Genomic DNA, 16314 nt, shown 5'->3' with positions numbered 1-16314 from the left:
CTATCCTCACATTCATCACCAACCATCTCCTCTTCAGGGTCTTCGTCTGGATCGGAATCCGAATCTTCCTCTGGATCTTCTTCCAAGCAATCATCCGGATCATTGTACATCATATCTGAATACTCGCATTCCTTTTGTTCGGCTTTAAGATCAGCTGCGACTAGTAGTCCGGACTTCACGTCAGGAGAGTAAGGCTCAGCTTCACGATCAGTGGAATTCCATTCCTCACTGTATTAGGGTCTGATATGATACCATCAATGTGAGCATGTTTTATCCTCAGCTTCGAGTCTTATTCGTTCAAGACGACGACGTTTTTGCTGAAATTCAGCTGGTTTTCATCTTTGGATTTTCTCTTTTGAAGAATTTCATTACGCCATAATTCTTCCTCTTTTGAGATTGAGTTAAAAAAAGAATGGGTACGAAGACGTACAATTTCCAGACGATTAAGAGGCATGTCTTTTATCAGTCTCTCCAGTCTGTTGAAACAAATATATATACAAATCTGGATAAGCATCGCCGAAAGTCTTCATCCTTGCTGTTTTGGCTACCCTATGGATTGGTTTCTCTACAATATCAACATCATAAATATGATTGGGGGACATCATGATCTGTTACGAGGAAGATGGAAACAAATATTTGAAGTCAACAACGGAATCAAATACAAAATAGTCTTTTCGAGCAAGAAATAATAAAGTGAAGCGGGTATTCACCAATTGCAATGCTTTGGTAACAACCAGTGATGATGGCACAAGAGTTGCTGCTACAACGACTTCCTCTTTGCTGCACCAAAGTTGATTAAAGCACCTACGAAGACGTTTGAAGCATCGAAAGTCAAAAATACGATAATTTGACCTAAATCTTCGTTAATTCGTAAAAAATACTGAAATGATTTTTTTTTCTATGGATGAAGCATTATGTAGCAGAGAAAAGGAAACAGTAAAAGAAAAAAAGAAACTTTTAGAAAAAAAGTACTCTCTCCGTTTCTAAAAAATAGGCAGGTTTCTATTTTCTGGTATGTCAAAAAAATAGGCTTGTTTCCATGTGTGGAAAGTCAAATGTTATGATTTTACTACTATACCCATAGAAGGACCACTTCTCCTTTTTCATTTTCTCTCCTAATACAAAAACGAGACCACTTCTCTCTCCTCTTTTTCTAATAACAAATGAGTGGGGACCAAAAAATAAATTAGGAAAAAACATGGAAAAGTAACTCCAATGATTAGTTTTTTTAATTTTTATGAAAACCAAACAAAACCTATTTTTTTTTTAGAAAGGGATGGAGTATATATCTCGAGCAGTGTTGGTTAGTGGAGGAGAAAAAACAATGCGGACACGAGAGGGAATGCGGAGGTAAAATGCATAAGTTGGGCGAAGTCCGCTGTGAACTCCCATATAAGCAGTAGAGAGAGTGGCAAGCAGAGTGACAGATCAATTCTCTGAAAAGTTGAGCGAGCGAGTGAATGAGGTGGGAGGATACCAGAACTATAAATAAGCAGAAATACATCGCTAAACCACAAAAATGCTTGCTCTATTTCTGCATTTTTACTATTAATTTTGGAATACCCTAGAATCTTTTATTTTTCGATAGTTTCTAGGGTTTTCAAAATGGAATTAGAGTTTTGGGTATACAAACCAAAGTTTTAAAAGATCTATTCTCTCTTGTAAAAACTAAAACAACTTCATCTTTCTAGAAAAAAAAAAGGATATGGCTACAGCACCAGAAGAGAAGAAACTTCAAGATCAACTCAAAGAAGCTGGGAAAAAACTCCTCAAACCTCCGCTTTCAGTTGATCAACTTCTTCCCCTTATATCTGTAAGCTTTTCTCTTGCTTAAGGTTTTAATTTGGTTTGCTCTATATCCTTGCCTGTCACTGTTGTTCTACTTCTAGGTCTTGCAAAATATTCTAATCTTGTGTTGTTACTTTGCTCTTCTCAGTACAACTTTGCTATTAACTAGATAAATAGCTTGGTAATGCCCTATTTGATTTTGTGTCGTCTGTTTTTGTTTGTTGGTTTAGTGATTTATTTGGTGTCTTTTGCTTTTTTAAACGTCTTCTCTTAATTCTTAATAGTGCTTGGAATGTTATTTATGTTGACCTACTCAATAGATTGTGGGCTGTTTCTCAAACTAGGCTGTTTGTAATAGATTGGGATTTTGAACTATCATACTAGTTAGTGGCCCAAAATGCATTTGAGATTTATAGTATCTAGATCAACAACATGTAACAATAGGTGTGCCATATCAAGTCCCCATTACTTAATCAGGTAGTTAGTTGCACTCGTTTGGTTATTATCTTCTACCGGTTTGCCAGCTACCTTTTTTCATTAGATTAACACCAGCTTTAATTAGAATGCGAAAAGAGAAAACAAAATGTAAGGGGACTAATTAAAACCCAACTTCCAAAACTGAAGCAAAGAAACTAAAAGAAAATTTATAGGTGGAACGACCCAATCTATCTGAAGCCATAGACTTTTACAGAAAGGAATGACATAATTACCTGCTAGGATCACCAGAAGTAGCACCGCACTTGGTGAATACATCTGCAGAATCATTTTCTTTCCTAAAGACAACAGAGATAATAAAAAACACATGCAAATTGTCCCATCTGAAGTGAATAGACCAACAAACAAGAATTTACTATTCAAGGTCAAGATAACTGTCATAGAGTCACACTTTAACTTAACAAGCTCCACTGCATGAATAAACCACCCAGGATTCAACCATCATTGAAGACTTGAAGTATTTTAAACCAAACAGAACAAGCTAGCCAACCCATCGCTAAACCTTCATGGTTTTGAATAACCGCATCACAGCCAACTCAACCTGGATTCCCTAATAAGCATCCATCAGTGTTTACCTTGATCCATTCATACAACGGATGGTGCTGACAAAGAGGACTTACTCTAGGAGTTCTCCTCTACATTCCGACTATGCCAAAATAACGACAGCATGAGTGAAGGTTACAAATCATCTTCAAACCTTAATTTGTGTGTAACTTACCTAACTGCCCAAATTCGGCTGATGATAGTCACTTGAAGAAGATTCTGCAACTTAGAACTATATCCACAACACCTTAAAGAAGAGCCTTAACTGATTGATAGCCCAAATTCACTTGATAAATACTGCTGATCCAAAACCACATAGCAGTAATTAAACAGTATATACTTTGAGGTTTCACAAACTAGAGGGTAACTACATAACGAGCAACACAAAACTTCAGGTATCCTGGTCCTGTGCATAACATCATATGTTGCTAAGCCACCTTGTAGTGGATAGGAGGCACAGCTGAGCAAATACCAGCTGTTGGGAGCCATGACTTTTGCCAAACTCATAAGCTCCATTAAACTGGACTAGCACTTAAGCTAGTAATACCTAGCAATAGAAGCTAACTCAATATGTGCCACCAAAAATGATCCGACATGCGAAGACCTGTAGGAATAAACCATCAATTATTAACTACCTCAATGCAGGGTTAATGAGCAAATTAGGAAAAGGTTAAAGTTCTCTTTACTCTGCTGATCACTGGTAATTGTTTGTTTTGGTCTTGGTGCTAACACATTTGATTGTTCATATTTGAAATGGGAATAGGTGATAAATAAACTTTCATCGAAATTACGAAATAAAGAAAGGGTACGGAAATTAATGGTCTGTTGATTTATCTACTTGTTGAATGCCTGTTATCTTAGAGTTGTTGGAGTTGGATCTAGCACTCAGTTAGGTTGCATCTTTCGCCTTTTATACTTGCTTGGTTTTGTCAGGGTTGTGTTGCACGAAACTGTTTTCGTGGCATTTAAATTTCATAAACGGAAGGCCATTAAGAAATTGTCACTTTCCAAACATCTGATTCGGCTTAAATGAGATTTTCTTTCTGCTTACTTATTTGGATTAGGAAGTGGAGGCTCTTTTATTGAAGGTGGATCAGTCACCATCTAAGTCGATGCAAAAGGCCATTTCTCCATTGGTGAGGGCACTGGCTGCAGATGACCTTTTGAGACACATTGATGCGGATGTGAAAGTTGCTGTGGCATCTTGCATTACTGAGATCACTAGAATCACAGCACCCGAGGCTCCGTATAGTGATGATCAAATGAAGGTAGTCAGGTTATCTTTTCCAATGCTTTTGTATGGTTCTTGTATTCTCCTGATGTTTCAAATCCCTCATTTTCCACGGGTTCATCTGCTGTTCTACTGTGTAGGATATATTTGAGCTGATTGTAGCAGTATTTGAGAGGCTGTGTGATATGTCTGATCGTTCCTACTCTAAGAGGGTCTCAATTCTTCATACTGTGGCAAAGGTGCAGTCTTGCGTTGTCATGCTGGACCTAGAGTGTGACTCGCTCATCCTTGAGATGTTCAAGCATTTTCTGAACACCATTAGGTTAGTAGTCAAGCTATGTTATATTTGTTCCAACTCCCTTTATGCTGATGGTAGGTTGAAAATTAAATAGTCTGTGTCTGTTACTGATCATTGAATTGGTTTTAGATGTCCAACTTTTTGCAGTTCAAAGGAGTGAGAGTAGGTTCACATTGAACTAATGTAGAATTGTTTTACGAATATTGGCATGTTCCTGCTAACACATGTTGCACCTTTGTGGTGCCATTTCTCTAAATCTAACAAAGTTCACATGGTCATTTCCTCACGTGTTTTAGTCTATATCGGAAACAAATTGTTTATAAGTAACATGCGTAGACCCGTAGTGACAACTTGCTTACAAATTGTATTCTCTATTATTATTCTACAAACAAATTAAAGGTTTTTATCATTCTACAAACATACTAAATTTTTTTATCATTTGCATATGCTACATCTATACATCACGCAAGTTATAGACTCAATTAGAAAGTTCTAGTTGAATGACGAGAAGTTTCTGTGTAAGTGTTCATGATTCGTTTGCTTGTATGACTGCCATTACACAAACCCAGAAGCTTTGTTTCCCTGCATCTGTGATGCATTGTGTAAGTTATAGTTATGCCTCATGTATGGTTAATTGTTGAAGGAAAAAACAATGATGTTAGTTGTTGTATAGGAGAGATTAATATAGAAGGAAAAAGAACATAAGAAGTAAGTAAGAACACTACATTGTACGCTGACTGATTGACAGGCTAAATAAACACTCGGATGGTACTAAGAAAGTTGTTCTTAATACAACCAGGAAATTGTTTTTATAGAGTGATAGAGGTTTTTGGAGGTCTACAACTCAGTCAGGAAGCCAACCAAGTAGTGACGGGATAAAGAATAAGAAATTGAAAATGACGGTGACGTTAATAATACACTGAAAATATACAGTTTAGGTAACACCAAGTAAGACAAAGTAAAATGAAAGTGGAAGTTTAGTAGTGTACCCTTGACAACGAGTACCTAAGGGTGTGGTGAAAACTGACAGCTATGGTAAGAAGTTCAAATTGAACCATGCTTTAGAATTTTAAGTATCTACAGCCCATGATGATGTCAATAGTTCTCACAGAGGTAGAACCCAAGCTTGGCCACGGTCAAATCAGACTCCAGTTAGAGTTAGCTGATTCAAAAGTGGCCAAGATGTATTGATCAGATCTATTAGCCATGCACATTATATCATATTGAAAGTTTTCTTAAATGAGAGCACCTTAAGGTTAATGTTGGAAAGGATGATTTAACGTGTTAAAGCAATACCTGCTTATAGTATTGCTTATTGGAGTACGTAATTGTATGTAAGCGGTAGAGTTTTTAACTTGTGTTCATATCAGCTGCACCTTTCTCAGCTTCTAATTTATACTATTGAGGGAGAATACTTTTACTTAATTTACAGGGACTTCCACCCGGAGGGTGTCTTTACCTCCATGAAGAAAATTATGTCCTTGGTTCTGGAAGAAAGCGAGGATATTTCTCATGAGATTCTCTCTCTTTTTTTAAGTATCTTAAAGAAGGACAATCAGGTAATTTTTTACCATATAATGTATTCTTTATCTTCTTACTAGACTGGTATGCTTCCCAGCTTGGTATTTATACTCCTAGGTGTTATCATGTTTCACATTTTAATTTAAGTGAACCAAGTAATATGTTCTTACAGACAACGAAAGATACTACATTCGTCTTGTATTTTTGACCAAGGAACGGCTTTCTTCATCAGGAATACAGATGGTTAATAAATGAATTTAAGTTGAAAGCACGAAGAGAAATTTTTTTTTGAATGCACCCACTCCTTGTGGTTATTGAAAATGGATAATTTGACTTGGAAGAATCTTGGTTCTGTAATTACCCTACAAACTTGTCATCTCTGTGTAATACCTCTTTCTCTTTTTAACCATCCTTGGTTTGTGTTGCCGAAGGAGTTTTTGGATATACCAAGTGAGGATGCTAATTATTTTTTCTCTTTGTAAGTTTTGAACCTGGATGCTAATTTTTGAACTTACCTTTGTGCCTTTTGTCCTGACCCTGGATTTTGATCCTACTCGGTAGATAGTTGGGGGTCTTGATCCCATTGGACTTATGGTGAGATGTCGTACTTTTGTTGTTCATCTTTCTCCTCCTAGCTTAAAGGACCTCAATTCATACGAATTGTTTTCACAAAATTAGTTTTTGCTGAGGCTAATGTAGCCCATGTGAAGCAACAACCACATTGTTAATCTGTGAGGATAGGTTACATATTCCAATCAAAGTTCCCCAAGTTGCTAAAGGTCCCATGGGTTCATAGCAAACTGTAAGTCGTAAACTCGGTATTGTATATTTTTTCATTAATTTTTATCTGAACCAGTCATCTGGAGGGTTGTGCTTCTTTTAATTTTTGCTCTTTTTAAGAGATCTTTTTCTCCAATTTATCTTTCCTTTTTTTTCTTTTAATTATTATTGGCTAATGAGTAATGATGTTTTTTTAATAGGATGTATTGCCTACTATGAGGAAATTGGCAGAGAAAGTACTTGAAAACTGCAAAACTAAGTTGAAGCCATACCTCAAGCAAATAGTGGAAGACACAGGCTTGTCACTGAATGATTACAGTGACGTTGTTTCCTGTATATGTCACGAGACGCCTGATGCAATCAAGCATTGCGATGATGTGTCAGAAGAACATTCGGTCTGCTTCTTGTTATCTTCTCCGTATCTATGTCTATTTTCATAATCTCATAAAGAATTGTTTTTGATGCTTACTTCTGTCAATCTCTCGAGCTGTTTCTGTTGCTGAATGGTTTTTCTTCTTTGAAACATATATTGGTTGCAACTATTTTCACTGAGAAGGGTTTAAGTTTTTCTTATGTTGGAAACTACTGTTTCCTCTTTCAGTACCCTTGATAAGATTCTTTAGGTATACCTATATCTTGCAGTTCTGTGTGCTACTAGGTATACCTATATCTTGCAGTTCTATGTGCTAAAACTTTGCAATGGTTAAGTTCCCAAGAATATGATTTATGTTACGGTGGATGTATCGTGAAAAAAAGAAGCTTTGTTACTTACTGCTTGTGTGGTAAGTCTCGTGAAAAATGTGAACTGCTTGTGACTAGTTGTATTGACTCAATTCTCTGGCATCTTTCAGGAAAATGGGGGCAAGCCATATGAGAAAATGATCTCTGATGAGCCACAGGCAAGTAATTATTTGAGTAATCTTATGTTAGTAATGTTCTGCTTTTACATATATCTAATGCTAAGATATCAGCTCAACATATTTCGTCTTTTGATTAGGTGACCAAAGAGATGGAAATAGAGGAAGTGGTTACTCACCCCCTCGTAAAAGAATCGAAAAAGCTTGTGACAAGCAATGGTATATCCACTACTGACAATGGAAAGTCTTTGGTAACTCCAACTTCTCCAGGAAAGAACCCAGATCTTTCTATTATCAAATCTCAATCTAGAAGGCAGAGTGACCCTGATGAAAATCGTTCTACAAGGGGCCTAGATTTAAAAAAGAAAAATAGAAAAAGGTTACTTGGTTCCCCTTTAGAACCACAAGATGATCAAGTTGAGCATCAAGGGCCAGTATCTTCAGACAGTATCCTGAAAAAGGCGTCTGAAGGAAGTAGTAATTTGGAAGCACGGCCATCTGGACATTTGGGTAAAAGGGAAGTTTCTGAGGTGGTCAATGAGGATAAAGTGGTATCTGAAAAGGACGGGGTCATGAAGGATTGTGATCCTACAAAGGATTCAGAAGAAAGGAGCTTAAAGAAGTCTGCGGAGAAGTTAGATAGAAGTGATTCTGAGGGCAAACCATCACTGAAAAAGCTGGGAGGTGAAGCAAGGAAGGCAAAAGGGGGAACCATTACCGGGAAGGACGTAATTGGTGACCTGAGTAGCAAGGTATCGTCCTAAGTTGTTGGCCTTTTTGTTTCATTTTATAGCACCTTCTGCTCATTCTTTTTCACCTTGTTGATCTGATATATTTGCGTATGGATTTTGTCTTTTTTTTTTCCTTCTGTACAAACAAATGTTCGAACCACAAAAGTCCAACTCAAACTCAGCGAATAAACGCAGTCTTTCTAAAGAAACACCCAAAACAACATCAAAGAGAAAACGTACACCAGGGAAGGACGAGGTATGAATTTTTAGTTCTTTCATAATTATTTAATGTTCTCCTTAGACTACATATATTTAATTTTGTCATTAATTCATGTTTTGCCCCTCCCCCAGTTGGTACTTGTTACCGCCTTGCAGTACTTATACTTTCCTGCTGGGTTTATCGTCTAAAAAAAGCAATTAATTTTTGAGTGGTTCCTGCTTCCATTGAAATTCTGGATTTTCTGCGGATTGGAAAAAAAAAAAAAAATCTTATCACAAGGCTGTAATCTGAGATCAGCTTCACCGGGAGTAGCTACTTTTGCTGCTATTTACAGCCAGCAGCGTGGTTTCGTAGTTGATGTTCTTCCTGATTGCTTTAGATCGACACTAGCTCTGATTTGGTACCCTTAATATGTGCAGTTGCTGCTGCAAAATAAACCACTATATTTACGGGATTATGATGTGAGTAGTAAGTAAAAACATTTTAAGAGACCAGCCCACCCATAATAAAAATATGCCAAATTATACCGGTTCTCGCACATGGAAACTAAGAAGCAGTCAAACCTTTGATGGCTCGTCATGATTTTTATATATGGAAGAAATGATGATACCATGCAATAAAAAAGTAATTTTACCGAGTTTGTCTTTTGCATCTTATGCACCAAACCTATATGACCCTGTTGTTTTGATAGTCCACTCGAATGATGACAATGTAAACGAATAACTGCAAGGATAATGGTTATTTTGAGATATATACTTGAAGGGAGAGTTTGAAAGCATAACATACAACTCGGTTTGCAAATTTCCTCAACCCTACAATAAGCTACGTTGGGATAAAGCTGGAGAAGTTACTGAGCTTACCTGACCTATTGAGGTGTCTGCATGATAGAGTTGGCCCAGAATCAAGAGTACTCAACTAAACTCGGGACATTATATATGGCTTTAAGTACTATTTCAAGATTTTATGATGGTTCGCTGATTTAATCCTTACTCTTAGAATAATGCAGTTTGCTTAACTTATGTATCCAAGTAATTATACTCGTAGTTCATAATCATTTTAAGCACCAGAACTTTTCTGCTTCACTATTCCTTTGCCACGCTCTGTTGAATTGGTACTTTTATGAAATGAAGTTTCTCTATTACTTGTTGTCTTTACAGTCTTTCCCTTGAATTTCTTGTGCCAGGCTTCTAAAAAAATGTCGTCTGTTGAAGAACATGATGAGAATTTGGTTGGTTCCAGGATAAAAGTTTGGTGGCCAGATGATAAGAAGTAAGTGTTGGCTATGTGCACAATTACTATGAAGATACTGCTGCTTATTTTGAATAAAAGATATATAAAGAAACGGTACCATGTAGAATGAGAACCTACATCTGTGTTCTGCAGGTTTTATAAAGGCGTGGTCGATTCTTTTGATCCCATTAAGAAGATGCACAAGGTATCTAATGTTTGCATTCTATGCTGGAATTGATATTTTGTATTTCACTTTATCACATGTAAGTTTCTTTTCTTGTGCAGGTATTATATGTTGATGGTGATGTAGAGGTGTTGAAACTCACCAAGGAACGATGGGAGCATGTTAAAGAGAAGTAAGTGTAGAACCTTGAGCTGGTATTCCATGTTTTCTTTTAGAGATGCTTTTATGTAATTATAAACTGTTACTTTCATGTGTTTTGGCCATGAAAAAAATGCATGGCGTTATCATCCTTTCGTCATTTTCTTTCTTATAAAAAGAAAAGGATGATAAGAATTGGTGGATTAATTTTGAGGAGTTGATATTATGTGGCTACTAGGTAAATAAATTTTTGATGATCGTATACTACAAGTTCATATTCTGATTAAAAGGGGTTAGATCCAGTTACCATCAGTGTAGCAATCCTGAGTTTGAATTTCATGTCATACATTGAATTGCTTGTTACCCTCTGTTAGTGACATTTTATCTGTCTAAATTTTCTCACTACTGTTATCGTCCAATTCAATTTTTTGCTAGGCATGAGAGCAAGAAAATGAAAACAGATTCTGATTCGTCAACTCAGCATGGAAAGACAGATTCTTCAGTGAAAAGGTCAGTAAAGTTGTGTACCACCATTATTTGTTCATTTTTATGAATATTTTTATGTTAGAGGATTGTTGTTAATCTGAGATTTATGTTTGACCAGTAAATCCATGGAGGCCACCGACTCCGAAGATGAATTGAAGGATGACGACAGACTTAATAGAACAAAAACCATCCCTAAAATTTCACATAAATCCAAGGATGGTTCTGGAAGATCCAAGGAAAGCACTGCGAAAACTGGTAGTAAGTCAAAAGAGGGCACTCCGAAGCTCGATAATAAGTCGAAGGATGATGCTCCAAAAACTAGTGGAAAGTCCAAGGTAGATAGTGGCGGTAAATCTGAGAAAATCATCGCCAAAACTGATATTAAGTTGCAAAAGGGCAGTTCAAAAACCAACACACATTCAAAGGATGCGAGCGCCAGCAAGTATAAGGAAAACACCAGCAGAACTACAAGTGTCAGTAAGCCAAAAGATGATACCCTGAAGATTGGCAGCAAGTCTAAGGATGTGTCGGTCGGTGAAACAGGGGACTGCATCACCAAACCAAAAATTGGCAGCGATTTGATAGACGTCTCCCTTAAGCTTGGCAGCAAGTCCAAAGATGGGTGTCCTGCTGGAACAGAGAAAAACATTTCGAAACCAAACTCCAGCAGCAACTCAAAAGAGGATAATCCAAAGCTTGGCAGGAAGTCCAAGGATTGGAGTGCTGGTGAAACAGAGGAAAATATTACAAAATCTGAATCTGGTACTAAAAATAAAGGTGGTGCCTTAAAGCTTGTCATCAAGTCCCAGGATGCAAGTACTAGTGATTTGGAGGAAAGCACTACCAACTCTGAAACTGGCAGTAAGTTGAAAGGTGGTAAAATGTTCGTAATCGTGTCGAAGAACGAGAATGAAGTTGATACCGAGGAAAACAATACCAAGTCTGAAACTAGTGGTAAGCTGAAAGGTGGTAATACAAAGTTCATCATCATGCCCAAGAAAGAGAATGATGCTGATTCCGAGGAAAACATCACCAAGTCTAAGCTTGGCAGTAAGTCGGATGATGCACTAAAGCTTAGCGAAAAGACAGCAGATGATAATCCTACAACCAGTACCAAATCAAAGACTGATACCCCCAAAACTGATAAACAGAGGGTGAATGCAAATTGCAAAAGGAAAGATGGTTCATCAAATGCAGAGGAAGGTGCGGATATGGAGAGGGGAAAATCGGTGAATGACTCCGCAAAGTCATCACAAACAGAGAGTGAGACAGAGACTGCGAAGAAACGGCAGAGGAAGTGAATGGCTGATGCACCAGATCCCATTTTGGCTAGGATTTGACTCAAGTGTGTACACATTTTATAATTTTTGTTTTGTTCCTCCCATCTTCTGATCAGCTTAGAAGGGACTTATATGTATCGCCGAAGCTTTTAACGCAACAGAGTTTAGGATAAATTTTTGATGTGGGCGTTCTTAGATGGGGGCATGAGGGACAAATCAGGAGTTGACATGTGTTTTTCATATTAATTGATTCCAACAAATTTTGTTTCCAAAAAAACAAGACAATTTATTTTTTGAGAAAATATTGGTTATCTTAATTGCTTATATTTTATCTTTGATATTTTTGGAAGCAAAATTAGTTGAATCAATTAATATGAAAAACACATGTCAATTCCTGATTTGTCCCTCGTGCCCCCATCTAAGAACGCCCACATCAAAAATTTATCCCAGAGTTTAATGGAGATGGATGGGTGTTTGGTGAAGTAATCATTTGACATAGATAGGGTAGGTGATGTGGAGTCCAGTACATTCTCACTTTCGTTTTTAGATTTTCATGCAGTTGGCATCAATTTCTAAGTTTGTTTTTCTTACTAAAATTATGCCCACACATAGAATCCAGTCAGACGATCAATGAATATGCTTAAATGACGTGATCTCAAGAGTAAGAATCTCTTGATATGGAAATAAAAAAAATCAAGTCTCTGGATGTCTATCCCGTTATTCGTCTGATGCTGCAACAGATAGCAGTCTTTTTGGTCAGTAGCCCAAAATCTGGATACTCACAAACGAAAAGCATGACATAAAATATTTATTTGATATCCAATCAGCACGCATTAATCGCACAATGCCACGGAAACGGAAAGTAGGAATTACTGGCTAGTCCAGTTCTAGCAGACCCAGTTAATGGCTAGTCCACCCGTGAAAAAGATTTACTCTCTAGTCCAAAAACTTCGTGGAGACTATAAAGTGTATCTTATAAATTCCTAAAACACCCTTCCAGGTCTAATTAGTATCAACACATGTAAATGTTACTAGTACTATGTTACTACATACTAGTAGTATCAATACGGTGATACTGCATATTAATATGTACTGTACTAGTAGTAGCAAAAATATCTTATTGTTACTAGTAAATTATGTAACTACTTTACTATACTAAACTAGTAGTAACTAGTACTAGTAGTATCAATACATAGCAATTTTTTTTTGATATGTAGTATCAATACATAACATACTACATATGAATATGTAGTATCAATATATAACATACTACATATCAAACATACTAAAAATATCTTATTGTTACTAATAAATTATGTAACTACTTTACTATACCAAACTAGTATACTAGTAAACTAGTATGCTAGTAAACTAGTAGTAACTAGTACTAATAGTAAAATATGTAGTATCAATACATAACAATTTTTTTTGATATGTAGTATCAATACATAACATATGTAGTATCAATATATAACATACTACATATCAAACATACTACATATCAATATGTAGTATCAATACATAACATACTACATATCAAACATACTACATATCACATAACATACTACATATTGACATGTAGTATCAATACATAACATATTACTACTAGTATACTAGTTACTACTAGTATATTACATACTACATAATGTTATTAACATACTACATACTAGTTACTACTAATTACTACTAGTATACTAGTATACTAGTAGTAACTAGTATACTACATATGTATTATTATACATAACGTTATATACTAGGGTTTCTAGAGTAATTTTACTCTTTTCAAAACCTTTTTGGACTAGGGAGTAAGTATTTTTTGGCGCTGGACTAGCCAGTAACCCGGGTCGGATTTTCTGGACTAAACAGTAAATCCCTCAAACGGAAACCCCTCGAAGAAGCCCACCAGAAGATGAAAATAGAGTCGATTCGCTTGTCACCGATTGTCTTGGTTGAGGGACAACGTATACTTACATTTTGCGAATAATTCATGCTTTAGAAAAAAATAAATAAATCTACAACTCATCTCCTGGCACGTGAAAAGCATAGTTCCCGTAACTGCAAAATAATCACCATACACGTGGCACGACTATGAGATAAGCGCAATGCAATTTTATACATCTGAGGATCACTGAAATAGGAGAAGATCTAAATCTCGAGATAGATTTAAAAAAGAGCGGACCATATGAAGCTACACATCAATGGATTTGATAGATCAAGAAAAAAGTCGTTGGATACGTGTTGTGGTAGTCCATTAAGCACTTAATGGCACAACCCGACACAATCGAGTACGTGATGAACACCTAGGGAAACACGTGAGATCAAGGCAAAGCACTACCAACGTCGAGAGAGGCCCACAAAGCTGCAACGGCGATAACGTGAACGACTAAAGTGCCCCACCCGAAACTAGTGAGCAGGGAGTCCTCTATTTATATTGATGAACAAAGTTTGGTAAGTTAAAGACAAAGCTAGGTTCGTGAAATAGTTTCCTTGTTTACGAATTGCTTTGTCGTCAAGCAAGCTAAACTTCTCTATACTGTACATCTAAGCATGTAAGAAGTTTGCTTTGAATCACAGAGAATATATGTGCAAGCATAAGCATACATTATACACCAAGTGGTTTTCCAAGAACATGGTTAAGTAGTTCTGGATCAACAAGCTTAAATTGGAGTTTAATTATCACAAGACCAAATCAGTTCATAAACTCAAAGTCGTCTCATAACTCAGAAGCCTTTTGAATTTGACAAGTTCACGAAATGTTAAAACAATTTGTGTACTTGAAAATAAAAGATGTACAAAAAGCATTAAAAAAAAAGCAGTTCGCGAATTACATAAATTAGTCCGTGTACTATTGAATTAAATAGTATCCAGGACTATCTCAAAATTAACTAGTTCGTGAACTGAGCAAATTAGTTCGTGTACACGAATTAATAGAGGTTTATTTAATCAAGTCTTTATTTTTATAAGTTCAAGCTCGTGAAATGAGTAAAACGATATGTGAACTTTAAGAACTAACTTGACTACTCCTTATTGTTTGAATTATTCTTTGATATGTTCATCACTATACTAAAGTCACATCACATGTTTCAGTAGATAAAATGGTAGATAATATGATATGAGTAAATAAAATAGTCAGTCTTCGCATATCTTTCTTGGTTAAGTTTTCATTGACGCCATTGTCCTTCGGTCTTCAATCTTCAAGGTCGATTTATGAATTCTGATACTCAACTACCATGCTCTGTTCCTATTTTGAAACTAGCTTTAGTAGACTATCAAGCAAGATATAGTTTTGATCGACTAAAATTGCCAACAAGCTTGACATACCAAAACTTGTGAGTTTGACCGAGCGATGATCTAATAATTCTGATACCAAGTAAGCTTAACTTCTCCATTTAGAATGATCATGTAAAGAAGTTTTTCTTGGATTACAAAGAAGAATGTACAAGCGTATATTAGTCAAAATAATCCATGTGCACCAAGTATTAGCCCAAGAACAATGGTGTTAAGTTGTTCGTAAACTTTCAAGCATAAGTTGGAGTTGAATAACTCACAACAATAAAACAGTTCCTAAACTGTCCAAAACAATTTGTGAACTATTTGTCGTCTCGTTGTTCATAAACCTTTTATATTGATAAGCTCACGAACTGTAAAATCAGGTTATGTACTCAAACTATAAAAAGTGTCTAGGAACCTCTGAAAATCAACCGGTCCCGCGCACTAACCAAATCAGTTCGTGTACTTGAGGATTCAAAAGTATTCACGAATATCTCAAAATTAACTATTTCTTTTGAGATATTCAAAAGTATTCAAAAGGGTCTAACAACCACCTTTACAGAAGTGACGTCAACGTGAAATGTAACTATTTCTTTCACAAATTAGGGATAGTCGTACAAAAAGGTGTTGCTGCCCAGCTTGTCGTTAGGCTTCCAACTAGTTTCTTGTCCACCAAAAATAAAATAGATTGATTGTAATTATTCTTATTTATTTTGTTCGCAAACTAACCAAATCAGTTCATTTACGCGAGTTAATTAAAGAATATTTCATCAATTATTATCATTTATAAGTTCCAGATTCGTATACTGAGCAAATCAATTTGCGAATATAAAAACTAACATGACTAATCCTTATGAACTTAATACGCAATTGTGATATGTCGAACAATAAATTTCTCTTAACCTATTATGCGATAATTTCTACATTGCTCGAATATATGATTCGAGTTTTACCAAGTAATAGCTTGTACTCGAGATTTCTTTTTTGCAATATTTATTATAATACTAGAGTCATATTATATGTCTTGGATATAATGGTAGATAATATGAGTAAATGGGATGGCAACTCTTCAATCAAAATGACATTAGTTAAAGTTTTAGTTTTTCTTCTTAAGAATTCCATAAACATACTCTATATTAAAAAAATCCTTAAGATGATTTTTTTTCTCAATCATTGTGGGTATTGATTGTTCGTCAAAAAACTAGTCATATCTTATATCTTACATAATTAAAAAACTAGAACTTAATTCATTTTATTGTTGA

The 16314-nt window shown here is 35.9% G+C and overlaps 1 protein-coding gene across 1 annotated transcript; it reads left to right on the top strand.

The window, feature by feature from the left end:
- The first annotated feature begins 1348 nt into the window (after positions 1–1348).
- Positions 1349–12245, top strand: LOC113306938. Its single transcript, XM_026555861.1, has 13 exons — positions 1349–1813; positions 3891–4094; positions 4198–4379; positions 5788–5914; positions 6857–7051; positions 7508–7555; positions 7654–8265; positions 8411–8500; positions 9648–9733; positions 9848–9899; positions 9980–10050; positions 10452–10526; positions 10621–12245. Exons 1-13 carry the CDS (start codon positions 1706–1708, stop codon positions 11801–11803), a joined length of 3033 nt encoding a protein of 1010 aa, XP_026411646.1. The 5' UTR covers positions 1349–1705; the 3' UTR covers positions 11804–12245.
- Positions 12246–16314: the final 4069 nt, after the last annotated feature.

This window comes from Papaver somniferum, chromosome 8 (genome assembly GCF_003573695.1).
Source record: "Papaver somniferum cultivar HN1 chromosome 8, ASM357369v1, whole genome shotgun sequence".
NCBI lineage: Eukaryota > Viridiplantae > Streptophyta > Magnoliopsida > Ranunculales > Papaveraceae > Papaver > Papaver somniferum.
The sequence above is the reverse complement of the archived record's forward strand: the minus strand, read 5'-3'. Positions and strand labels throughout refer to the sequence as shown.